The sequence below is a fragment of the Tribolium madens genome, unplaced genomic scaffold, assembly GCF_015345945.1.
Source record: "Tribolium madens isolate multiple individuals breed KSU strain unplaced genomic scaffold, Tmad_KSU_1.1 Scaffold_97;HRSCAF=244;Tcas5.2_LG3a, whole genome shotgun sequence".
Classification (NCBI taxonomy): Eukaryota; Metazoa; Arthropoda; class Insecta; order Coleoptera; family Tenebrionidae; genus Tribolium; species Tribolium madens.
In genome coordinates this window covers 11,693,539-11,705,813 of record NW_025401069.1, presented here as the reverse complement: position 1 = coordinate 11,705,813, position 12,275 = coordinate 11,693,539, and the positions used below count along the sequence as shown (strand labels likewise).

The 12,275-nt window shown below is 30.9% G+C and overlaps 2 protein-coding genes across 2 annotated transcripts in view; both read right to left on the bottom strand.

Moving 5' to 3' along the window:
- Positions 1-348: 348 nt before the first annotated feature.
- On the bottom strand, positions 349-1,579 carry LOC123014581 (28S ribosomal protein S35, mitochondrial). Its single transcript, XM_044413771.1, has 4 exons — positions 1,407-1,579; positions 743-1,362; positions 525-690; positions 349-474 (listed from the first exon to the last, which is right to left on the bottom strand). Exons 1-4 carry the CDS (start codon positions 1,504-1,506, stop codon positions 398-400), a joined length of 963 nt encoding a protein of 320 aa, XP_044269706.1. The 5' UTR covers positions 1,507-1,579; the 3' UTR covers positions 349-397.
- Positions 1,580-4,009: 2,430 nt separating this feature from the next.
- Positions 4,010-12,275, bottom strand: part of LOC123014547 (GTP-binding protein Di-Ras1) — a 41,917-nt gene continuing 33,651 nt past the window's right edge. Inside the window, exon 3 of the mRNA XM_044413717.1 lies at positions 4,010-6,153. Coding sequence (XP_044269652.1) covers positions 5,829-6,153 — 325 coding nt within the window. The 3' untranslated portion in view covers positions 4,010-5,828. The remainder of the gene's footprint in view (positions 6,154-12,275) is intronic.

The following is a 12,275-nucleotide window of genomic DNA, read 5'->3' as shown; positions in this document are numbered from 1 at the left end:
TCTTTAATTATAAAAATGTTATGGTGGGTTGCCTTAATTTTTTTTTGTAAAACTCGAAAAATAAAAAAAAATCAAAAAATATTATTCTTGAAAAAAAATTATATTTTTATAGTACTTTAAACTAAACTAATTATTTTTTTCATAAGTAATTAGTTTATACAAAAAACATTTGGTACTACACTTTTTATTCATCCGGTACATAGTAATTAATGCAAAGTAGGATTTTACAACGCAACAGCTGAATATGATTAATCTGAATTTAATTTATTTCCTCGAAGAGCAATTTTTTCCGCAAAAACTTAACGTTAAAAATTCCGATTTAACAATTGGGTCAATTAAAAGAAAAAAAAAAATCGTATGTATTTTATTTTTTACTCCTATAATATACAAAAATTAATTAACTAGGGGTCGGGGGCAAGTTTAGAATTTTCCTAACAGCTTCCTCATACTGATCCACAGTGTATTGGTTTTCCCCTAAAATTCAAATCAAATAGTTTCTCGGCCTTAAGTCTTTTAGAACCCACCTTCGTTCATATAACGGTCCACTGCTTGTGAATATTGCTCGATATTTTCTATTTCTTTGGCCCCCTTCCCGAATAATTTCTCTATGCTTGTCTTTGAGGCATTATTTTCCCAGATATAGACCTCCATATCGGCTTCACTTTTCAGTTCTTCCCACGGCTCAACATTCTGTGAAACAACCACACAGTAACCCCATCACAATAACCCCCAAAATAATTACCAAAGATTCGTGATAAAGCGCTGTGATTAAATACATCGCATAATCGTAGTTTTGCTTCTTGAGAGGGCACCTGTCTGTCACAATAGTCACAATGTCCGTTTTCTCGTCGTACCTTTCCCCCACAAGCCTCAGAAACTTGTCTTTGGCCCGGCCCTCAAGCCCCAAAGCCCCCAATTTAAACTTAACGCTCACAATCCTCGCCAGAGGGTCCCTGATTGTGGGCGAGGAGTGGCAATAGTCACTCGAGGACACCTCCAAGGGGAAAAAGCGCTCGCATTTCTCATCACTGTCGAGGGCTTTGGGCCACGGCGTGCAAAACTTCTTCAAAGCCTCGCACTGTCTTTTGATCACGGGGGGCGTCAAGTGGAGGAAATTCGGGATTTTCATCAATTCCGCATTGCCGTACTTACCGGGGGCTGCGCCCTTCGGCACGTAACCTTGTCTGATAGGCAGGGGGACCGTGGCTGGGTGAAAGGATCGCGGGCCGGGCCAGACGTTGCCCCAGTCTTGATCAACGGCCATTTGGGTGCTTCGAGGGGGTGGAACTTCGGCCTTCCGGACCACACGGCGTTGAGTAGTCTGGCCTTTGCCATGTTTCAGGTTCAGGACGCGAAATTCCTCTGAAATTTTGGGTTAGAACATAACCTAAGTAGCGACAGAGTACCTTCGCGTTGGGGCTCACTGGAGGTGGAATACGCGAGGATGAGGTGTTTTTCGAGAGTTCTAAAAGCGATTTTGTCAATTTTTCGAGAGAAAGATAACATTTTTGAGAAAAAACTAAGCCATATGAGGTTAAATGTCAACAAACAGTGATGCCACCCATTAAAAAATGTGTTGTTTTTGTCGGGTTAAAATGTTTAAAATACACGACATATTATTTTTGGCTTGTTTTTATTTAATTTAAGACAAAGTAATGTTGATGATGATTTATTTAAATTTCAAAATTTCTTAACAATTTCACCAGAAGTGAAAGCCATACAGCTTTAGAAGTGAAAATTCCCTAGAAAAAAACTAGCAACACGAATGGCGTCTCGTTTGAATCTGATTAGCCTCTTTTGTTGCAAATTTTGTTTAAAACTCAAATAGCGCAAAAACTGTTAATGCAGAACTTGAAAGAGGTAATAATAATAAGAACACTGTTTGGTTAATGATATATTATCACTCAGCGTCTTTCCATGTAATTTTTAAAAAACATTCCAATTAGCGTAAACACAATAATACAAAATTACACAACAATACTTTAGATTTAACAACAATACTATAAACTCAACGTATTACGTCACTCAGTCAACTTGCTAGACCCTGCTTATATACATTACAAACTTTTTATAATATAAGCGTCATTTGTTATACTTAACAACATTTGTATTGGCATATTTTTAATAAAATAACAGACTCTGTGGTCAGTATAGTGGACAGAGCCTTTAGGATGAATAAAATTTAACAATAAAAATCCAATATTTGACAAACATTTCGTAACAGCTATTGTGCAGTAAAGATAAAAGTGCGTTTTATATGACGGACATAATTTGGTTTTAAAGACACGCAACTAGTACAAGCAGAGAAAAGAGCACAAGACACAAAATACCATAGATAGGACAGTCTCTCCACATATTCTAGGATACAATGCAGTTTTATTTACACGCGCCGGTACAAAATCATAAAAAATTTAATATCGTGTTGATGATCCCTTTCAATCACGGGCGAGTTTTTGAAGCAAAAAGTCTGCTTGTGCCCTGACATGAGTAATTTTTTTTTGATTTTTTAGGAACTTATATACACAAAAACAAAAAACTTCTGACGGGTTACAGGTTTACAGTTCACAATTCGGCGATTGGAGCCTCAATTACTGTATCACAATACGCAGAAGTTCCATTAGTTCAACTATTTACAGAAATTCACTAATGCATTGGTGGGCATAACGATATTGTCCGAAAACTCTCAAATTAATCAACTCAATCACAGACAAACATTTATACTAATCTAGATGTGCTACACTTTGTATACCTTGTCAACCATCGATATGAAACTGGATGGGTTCACACTTTTTTTCACAGATTTTAAAAGTGTTTTTCAAATGACATAACAACTACAATTATTATATGTACATTGGTACCCGCAATGTTCTTGCACATGGAGAACGACAAATCAAAACATTTACTTCAATGTGTGTGGCGACAAATATCGGAAAAAGTAATATTTATATGATTACATTATACATTCACAGTGTGTTTTCTTCAAAATTATCAAAAAAATATTCTAAAACAGTCTTAGTTTTTTTGATATTTGCAATCTAGAATCTTGCAATTGATAAAATTTATAAATTAAATAAATGCTTCTTCAGTGGCGCGGCGAGAGAAAGACTTTGGGGGCTAAAACTCCTCCCAGAACAAAATTAAGCAAAATTATTTTGTAGTTGTAATAAAACTAAATTATATTTTAGAAACAACCAAATTAAACATTCGAATTTTGAATTTCAATTATTTTCTCAAAAACTCAAACCTTATAATGTTTTATGCATACCTACATACAGGTGTCTTGGAGCTCCGTATTTCTTCGATTACTCTGACAGTAAAGAAGATAACTAAATGCGATTTTTTATGGACGATAGACATTTATTTTTTCTATGGTCCAAAAATATTTTTGTCATTATAGGTAATTTCTATATAGGGTGGCGCAACAAAATTATATTTTTTCTTATGGAACACTCGGAATATTATGCGTTTATTTGAAAGAATTTTTAATTCTAAGAAAATCCATACTAATTCAAATTAACAATAAAATATGGCGGGCGCATATAAAAACGCGAACTTTAAAATATAATACACACATTTTCTAATAAGTATAATAAGAGAGAAAGAGAGAGTAAATAAGAACCCAAAGCATAATAAGAGAGAGAAAGAGCTTAAGAACAAATAAGACAACAATGCTTATGCATAAGGAAAGCGCATATTACTAACTTAAAGAAGCAAAGATGGCGGGCGTATAAGAGAGCAAACTTTAAAACATGCATCCACAAAAATGTTAATATTAAAAAAGATAATAAAAAAATAAAGTAATAGTGTACAAGTAAACAAAAGGTAAGTTAAAAGAAACATAGAGAAAAGGTGAGTTTTGTAATAAAAATAAAGGAAATTTTTTTTTATTAATTGTTATTATTACTAACAATTCAAATAAATTTAAAAGATAAAAGCACCAGAGCTTCAAAAACAGAAACATAAGTGTATTAGTGAAATAAATAAGTACACAAAAGATAAATAAAATGAAATGTAAAGTAAAAGTAGCACGAAATGTATAATAAAAATTATAAAAATAAATAAAAACTTTTCATTATTTTGTAAATTTCGGCTAAAGTGCATTGACAATGGTTAATGTTTTAAACTATACGTGTTTTTTCACGGTGATATGAGTGTGTTGTGAACAGACGACAATTTTTTATAGGTTGGTATACGCCCGGCGCGGTGTCAAAAAATGTCAGAATAATAACTTTCAATGCGATGGTTCGTTCACAATCAAACTTTCTTAAATAGCTTTGACCACAAATAAAAAAAAAACACCCGTTATTTAAAAACAGTTTAAGTTTAATAAAGTAGTGTTTGACTATTAAGTCGTTTCACTGATTAATATTGTTTTGAATACAATTTTGTTTTTCCATGGCGGTCTTTGTTACAAATAAAATTCTTTAATTTGGAAAATAAACATAAAAGAAAATATGAGTGATCAAAGTTGGCCGAGGTTTTTGAAATTATACGAACCTAAGATTCTGACTTTTATAAACTTTTCTAAATAACTTTTTATGTTACTAAAAAGTTATCTTGGATAAAAGTGAAAAATCTTAGTTGGCCGATAATTTTGAAATTATTTTTTATCAAATTTTTATCGTGTTTGCAATACAATAGGTACTTTACAAAAAATAATAAGTTTTTAATAACTTCAAACTAAAAAATTATTTGTGTTTGCGCGCCAAAAAAATCTCTAATAAAACATTAAAGCACAACTAAATAAAACAACACAAAAATTGTGATGAAATGTCACTAGTCAAATGTGATTAAAAAAACTCATTCCTTTTTCATTACATTTTCTTCTAACAACGTAAAGTTAACTTGTTAAATTTTTCATTTGAACAAATACAGAGTGGAATTTTTAACTGGAATAAAATTCATAATTTGAATATGTGATTTTTGTAAAAAATCTTGAAACAGATCAATTTGTATTTTTTCTTGCACATCATTTCACACATATGGTTTTTGTTTATCTGCTTATTAATGCAATAAATGTTCAAAATGGGCACCGTTCCTTTCCGAGCAAAGTGATTTACCTAATTTTATTTCTAAAACGTTCCTTAAGGTCCTCAATGTAATTCTATTTTTTCGCAAATCACACTCGAAATGTTGCAAAACGTAGGGAATTTATGTTATGATGGTTTTGCAGTTTGTCAGGAAAGGAACGATATCCATTTTAAATATTTGTTGCATTAAATAGTATTCATCTTATAAAATTGATTTTATTTATTATCACGTAGGCTTTAAAAATTATCAGAAAATAAATAGTATATTGTATTCCTTGCAATACGATCTTTCAAATGAGGTGTCACTTGTCATACCATTACGTTTGAAAAAAAAAGTTATAGGTGGCTGTGCATTTCAGAAAGCAGATAAACAAAAACCATATGTGTCAAATGATGCACAAGGAAAAATATAAATCGACTCGTTTCATGATTTTCAAATTATGAATTTTATTCCAATTAAAAATTCCACTCTGTATAAGTACATCAGTGATAATAACTTCACTACGCAAATTTTTTTCGTAGGTAACCCTCCCTAAACTCAATCTCTGGCTGCGCCACTGTGCTTCTTTTATTATTTCTTCGTATTTAATAATTAATATTGCAAACGGAACAATGAGTAATTTTTAAGAAAACACACCACATTGGGGGGGGGATTTCCTCAGTTGTTGGGACGGCTTGTAATACTAAACCTTGATACAGGACACACTTAGATTAAAATTCGTTTTTTTGTGCGATTGTAGCCCGTTTCGAGCTTTTCCCACAAAAGTTTTTCTGTAAAACTGCGCTACTCTTCAGTCTTTACGAGACGGTGCACTCCTCGACTCCATTATGCGCGTCCCTGATCTGCTGTTTGGTCTTCCTGCTGGCCCTCCGTATGAGGGACCTCGACCTGGGCTTGGCCGTCTCTCTAGCCTCCGAGGACCCTCCTTGTTTGTCCTTTTCGGGGGCAGGACTCGCCGCCCTTCTGGCCCCTTTACTCGCCGAAACGTACGCGCTGGATCGGCGTTTCAAGCCACTGGAATCTTCGGTATCTCGAGGAAATATCCTCGAGAGCGTCAGAAACGAACGGAATATTTCCTTGATGTTGATGTCGTCCTTTGCCGAACACTCTAGCACTTTCACTCTGAAACAGCAAGTGACAAGTTTGCAAATAACGTGCAAAATGCAGGATAAGTTATCGCTAAAGCTCGGATTATATGCACGAGAAAGTCGTGAAATATGAGCATATACAAGGTGATTCTTTTAGGGCCTATATTCGAAACTTTTTAACTTCTAATGCAGATAGAAATTTGAAATTTTGTACACAACCCAAATCAACCAGTCTGAGTTCAACTAAATTATTTTCAAAATGGCTGAACTTCCGGAACTACGAGAAATTGGCGCCAACTTTGAAATTTTAAATGGTAACCAATTATTTTTATTGCATTTTTTAATTCTCCTCTCCAAACTGAGTAAAATGTACTTAGTTGTTAGTACTTATCTATCATAGTTTTTGACATATGTCAATTTTTTGCTCAAAATTTTCATTTGCAGAGGTTTATTAAAAACATCACAGCTCTTGAACCGTTTGCAATAAGTAAATAATTTTTCTTGCATTTGATAACCAAAGGTTCGAAGAGTTTCCTAAAATTTTCAAAATTGTCAAATTGCAAAGCTTATATGATTTTTTGAAAATGATATGTAACAAACAGCTATAACTCAGTTTTTTCAAATAAAATGACCCCATTTTCTCAACGGCAATCGAAAGTACATCGATTTGTAGAAGGACTTTTATCAACATGTCCTATATCCATCTCTTACAGTTTCTGAAATAATCACGAAAAACGTGGTTTTGTTTTTTATTTTTATAGTAAATCACGTAGCCTTTGGAAAATGATCAAAACGAATTAAAGATTTATTAGTCTACACAACACCCATCCGGAATTACAAAGAATTGAGGCGGCATTTAATAATCTTCAACCAAATGAACTAATGGAAGCCACTCAAATCAGTTCACCATCGAGTTTTGGACTGTTTGAAAATGGTAAACATATCGAACATCTGTATTAATTATAAGTATATCTTATTGTATTTTTCCAAAGCCTACGTGATTAACTATAAAAATAAAAACATTAACATGTTTTTTGTGATTATTTCAAAAACTATAAGAGATAGGTATAGGACATGTTGATAAAAGTCCTTCTACAAATTGATGTAGTTTTGATTGCCGTTGAGAAAATAGAGTCATTTTGTTTGAAAAAACTGAGTTAAAGCTGTTTGTTAATGATCATTTTCAAAAAATCATACTAGCCTTGCAATTTGACAGTCAACAATTTTGAAAATTCTAGAAAACTTTTCGAACCTTTGGTTTTCGAATGCAACAAAAAATATTCAAAGGGTTCAAGAGCTGTGATGTTTTGAATGAACCCCTGCAAGTGAAAATTTTGACCAAAAAATTGACATATGTCAAAAACTATGATAGTTAAGTACTAACAACTAGGTACATTTTACTTAGTTTAAAGAGGAGAATTCAAAAATGCAATAAAAATAAGTGGGTACCATTTAAAATTTGAAAGTTGGCGCCAATTTCTCGTAGTTCCGGAAGTTCAGCCATTTTGAAAATAATTTAGTTGAACTCAGACTGGTTGATTTGGGTTGTGTACAAAATTTCAAATTCCTATCTGCATTAGAAGTTAAAAAGTTTCTAATGTAGGCCCTAAAAGAATCACCTTGTATATGCACGTATTTTTACAAAAATATGCATAAAATATTAAAAAATATGCTCTAATATATGCCAAATATGCATCGATATGCAAAATTTTTAACAAAAAAAATCAAAGTTGGGATAAATTTTTATCCTCGAATACACTAAATTTTGTATTTTTGTCATCTTGAACTGCACACGATAAATGAAAGAATAAATAAATTGGTTTGGCGTGAGACAAGCCATTTTAATAACCTAGTAATTAAACCCTTTGTACTTTTCAGATCACATCACGTTTTTTGCTTAAAGTATTTATTTTTTGAAAAAACTAATTGATGAATTATAAAGTTCTACAAAAATGTGATGTTTTATCAAAAATATTTTTTTTTAATTTCTATTATTTTGTTTTTGAGTTCTACAAAAATATTTATTTTTTTAAATGGCAACCCACCAAAAAAACATTTTTCTCATGAAGGTCATGATCTAAGCGATTACAACTATCTACTTTATATTAAATTATTTTTTTTACATATGTATATCGCAATTTAGACAACAAAAATCGAAGAACTCAAAAACAAAACAAAATTTTGTTCTTATAAAAAAATCATTTTTTATATTACTTTAATTTATATTAATTATTATTTTTTGGAAACAAATGATTTAAAAAAAAAACGCTTAGTTCAATATTTTATATTCACCCAGTATAAAACGAATTTAAAAAGGAAACACTCAGCAGGGTACTAATTTTTTGAGTTTGGCTTACGAATTAACGGTTGTTTTCTCTTTAAAATATTTTGTAATCGGATCATTTTTCTTAAAATGTCCAATTTTTAACTTGAACTGAAATTTTTAATCGGAAATTAGTGATTTGAAGAAAATATGCACAAATATGCAATATTTCCTAAAATATGCACCAAGTTGCCAAAATATGCAAAATATGCATTTTTTATTTAGCTTATTTTAATCAAAAAACATTAGATATGCATAGAAAACTTACAATTTTGTGGATTTACCTCTTAATAACAAATATGCATTTTGCATATAATCCGAGCCTTAGTTATCCCCTACCAAACTGTGTTAACAAAGAAATTGGAGTCAATGAAGGGTGGGGGAGATTCCATTCGTGGGTAATCGGCGGTTATTAGCGAAAACACGTTTTCGAAATAAACACTTTTTTTCCAAAAAAATTTGCTAAAACTGGCTAAAAATTTAGCAAATTAGATTGAAATTGGCATTATTTTAGCTTGTTTTGCTCGATTTAGTTTGTTTTTTAACCGGAGATTTTGCCAAAACATGATTAGATTGCCAAAAAATAAACCGAAAAACACAAAATTTGGTCGAAGATGGTGTTACTTGACCTTTTCAAGTTTTTATATCAAACTAAAATCTGTTTTTACTAAAATAAACCAAAAAAAAAACACAAAATCAAGTTTTCAAGCGTTTTGCATGTTTTACAGGTAATAATGTACCTATTTATATATATATGTACCTATTTATAAGTCAAAAAAAAGTAGAATTTGACCAAAATGTGTCATTTGCCTTTTTAAGTATCTTTTTGAGAAGATTTGCAAAATTTTAATTAAAAAACGTAAACATTTGACAGTAACAGAAAAACATAAATGTTGTAAGGTTCTGAAAATATGTGCAAATCTGACAACTTTTTAGCTCGGATCTAGTGAATTCAATATTTCGAGTTGGCAACTATGCTGTAAATCACAGACCACTTTGATCAGAAAGCAGAGTGAGGTTAAATCTGGTCAAATTTCAGCATTTTTTGTGATTTTCATTCTTAATCTGATGATTTTTTAGTAGTTTCAATAAAAATGAAAATAAGTCGAAAAATCACCTCATTAGTTAAGAAAATAATTCTATTTATTTTTTTTTAATGTGATTTTACTCAAATGGTCAAACAATCACTTAATAAGGTAGAAAAGTTCATTATTTTGCCCTTTTGGGCATTTTTTGTACGCTTTTCAGTCAAAAACGGAATTATTTTATAAAATTTTGTTACAATCAAACCGATATTTCACCAAATTAGGCCATAAATTATGTTATTTTTGCATTTTTAGAGTGTTTAAGAGCGTTTTTGAAATAAATACAATTTTTTTTTTAATTTTGCTAAAACTGGTTAAAAATTTACCAAATTAAATTGAATTTGACATTATTTTAGCTTGTTTTGCTTGATTTAGTTTGTTTTTTAACCAGACACTTATTTATTTTGCAAGATTTTGCTAAAATATCATTAAAAATTACAAAAATAAGTCTAAATTGATGTTATTTTGTTGGATTTAGCTCATTTTGAGTAAGATTTTGCCAAAAAATTAACCGAAAAACACAAAAGTTGGTCGAAAATGGTGTTACTTGACCTTTTCAAATCTTTATATCGAATTCAAATCTGTTTGTTTCGAGATTTTGCTAAAGTTTTCAAGTGTTTTAGCATGTTTTTCAGGTAATGACGTAACTATTTCGTAAAGTTTCGTTAAAAAAACTCAAACCCAAGATTCAAGGAAACGGAACAAACAATATTACCCGCCACTGGTTTCTAACGTTATTGCCATGACAACTAACAATTTTTATTTTTGTTTCTATAGTTACACATATATTTTAGTAGTGTTTCTATGGCAACTATATAAATACGCGCACTTAGGCGGCTCGTCTAGGGTGGAACAGGGGTTCAATTTTGTTTATAATTTTATTCAATTATTTTATAAATACACAAAAAATTGACTGAAACAGACTAGAAATGTTCATTTTCGCCCTGGTGATACATGAACCAATCATTTAAATTTCAGAGGTTGAACAACGTCCTAAATTAAACAAACTCGTTATCCATAACAAGCCGAATCCCATTACTTGAAGGGTCACGCGTACATAAAAAATCTTTATTTCCCCATCACCCTCGTAAACGCAGAAACAGCCAGGATTACACCCCATGTTAATTAATAACAACGGAGTTGCGGTTTGAAATTGTCAAACTTTCTCGTGTTTAGTCCGTGAAATCATAATTACGAGCAAACTTGCGACTAATCTTCTCGAAAAAAATGTGATTAGATTGAGGAGACCTGAGATGTATTTAAGATCGCAGATCAAAGAAGATACGCTTTAAGGGATCGAAATGGCTGGGAACGCAAATGACATTGGAAATTTGTCGGAAAAATTACGAGGTGGGGCAACAATGATACTGTTGACAAAATGAGAACAACCTCAAGCCATTTTCGGATGAAATCTCTCCGGCTGTGTGCCACTCTATTTAATTAGATGGAAAGGTAAGAAGCAATTTTCCTGATGACGGAATAAACGATGCAATAAGACAAAGCGGGTCTCTAACTTAATTTTTCAAGAATTTGGGAGACTACAAACAAACATTAATTGATCGTTATACCTAGTCTGTTTTTTTACGAGAAGGCCAAACCGTTTTAACGTTAGCACCATTAACAAATTAATTTATGGTAATTTTCATAAAAAGGGTTGGCAGTTCAGGGTTTTTATTTAATTTGAAAAAATGTCATTAAACGTCAGCAAAAAATTTAGAGAACAAAACACAAAAACAAAGACAAGTTCGGTACCACTAAGCGAGGGGCCGTTAACCTGAAAAAAATGTGTATTGATTTCAATTCTAAAAAAAAATTACTCTAGTTCTAATTTAATTTTGTAATTGCAATATAATTCTTGTAATTCCAAATCAATTTCGGTTGTAAAAAAGGTTTTAGTTTTTAGCAATTTCAAAAACAATTTCAGTAATTCTAGAAAATTTCAGTAATCCACAAATAATTTCAATAATTCTGTAAAAATTGTACCCAAATTCTAGTAATTCTAATATTCTATCTAAATTCCATTATTTTTATATTAATTTCCGTAATTCCAACTTAATTTTTTAAATTTCAAAATAGTTCCTTTAATTCTAAATTAATTCCGATAGTAAAAAATTCAAGGTAAAAAAAGAAAAAAATATCTTCAATAATTAAAAAAAAACGTAGAAATTCCAAAAAGAATTCCAGTAATTCATAAACAACTGCAATAATTTATAACAATCCAAAGATAATTTTTATAATTCTAAATAATTTTAGTTGATTTTTAAAAAATTTAGAGTTAACAGTTTTTGGAAATTTGGAGACGACAGAAGTGCAGAAGTCAAAAACAGAGCAATTTTTACCAAGAATTTGACGAGATCAAAATAAAAAAGATTGCAAAATAACTTTGGAACATGTACAAATTTCGGGCTTATTTCAATCAATTACACAAAATTTATTGCCTTTATGATATCTGCTTGAATCTTTTTGCAAAATAACTTTTTTCTGTTTAGATACTCTTTTGTTATTAAACTTTTTTCTGTTTAGAAAATCTTTTTTTATTAAACTTATTTTAACAGGATGCTTATTTTTGCCTACAACATTTTACTTACAATGACTTTTTCATATCAATATTATTATCACTGAATTTTGTCTTTATAGACATTAAGTTGTGATTCTGTTTTGGCAAAAATTCTCGAACAGATCAATTTTTTTTTTAATACAAAATTCTCAACTTGATTTAAAAATTTTTTGTTATACATATTATGTTTA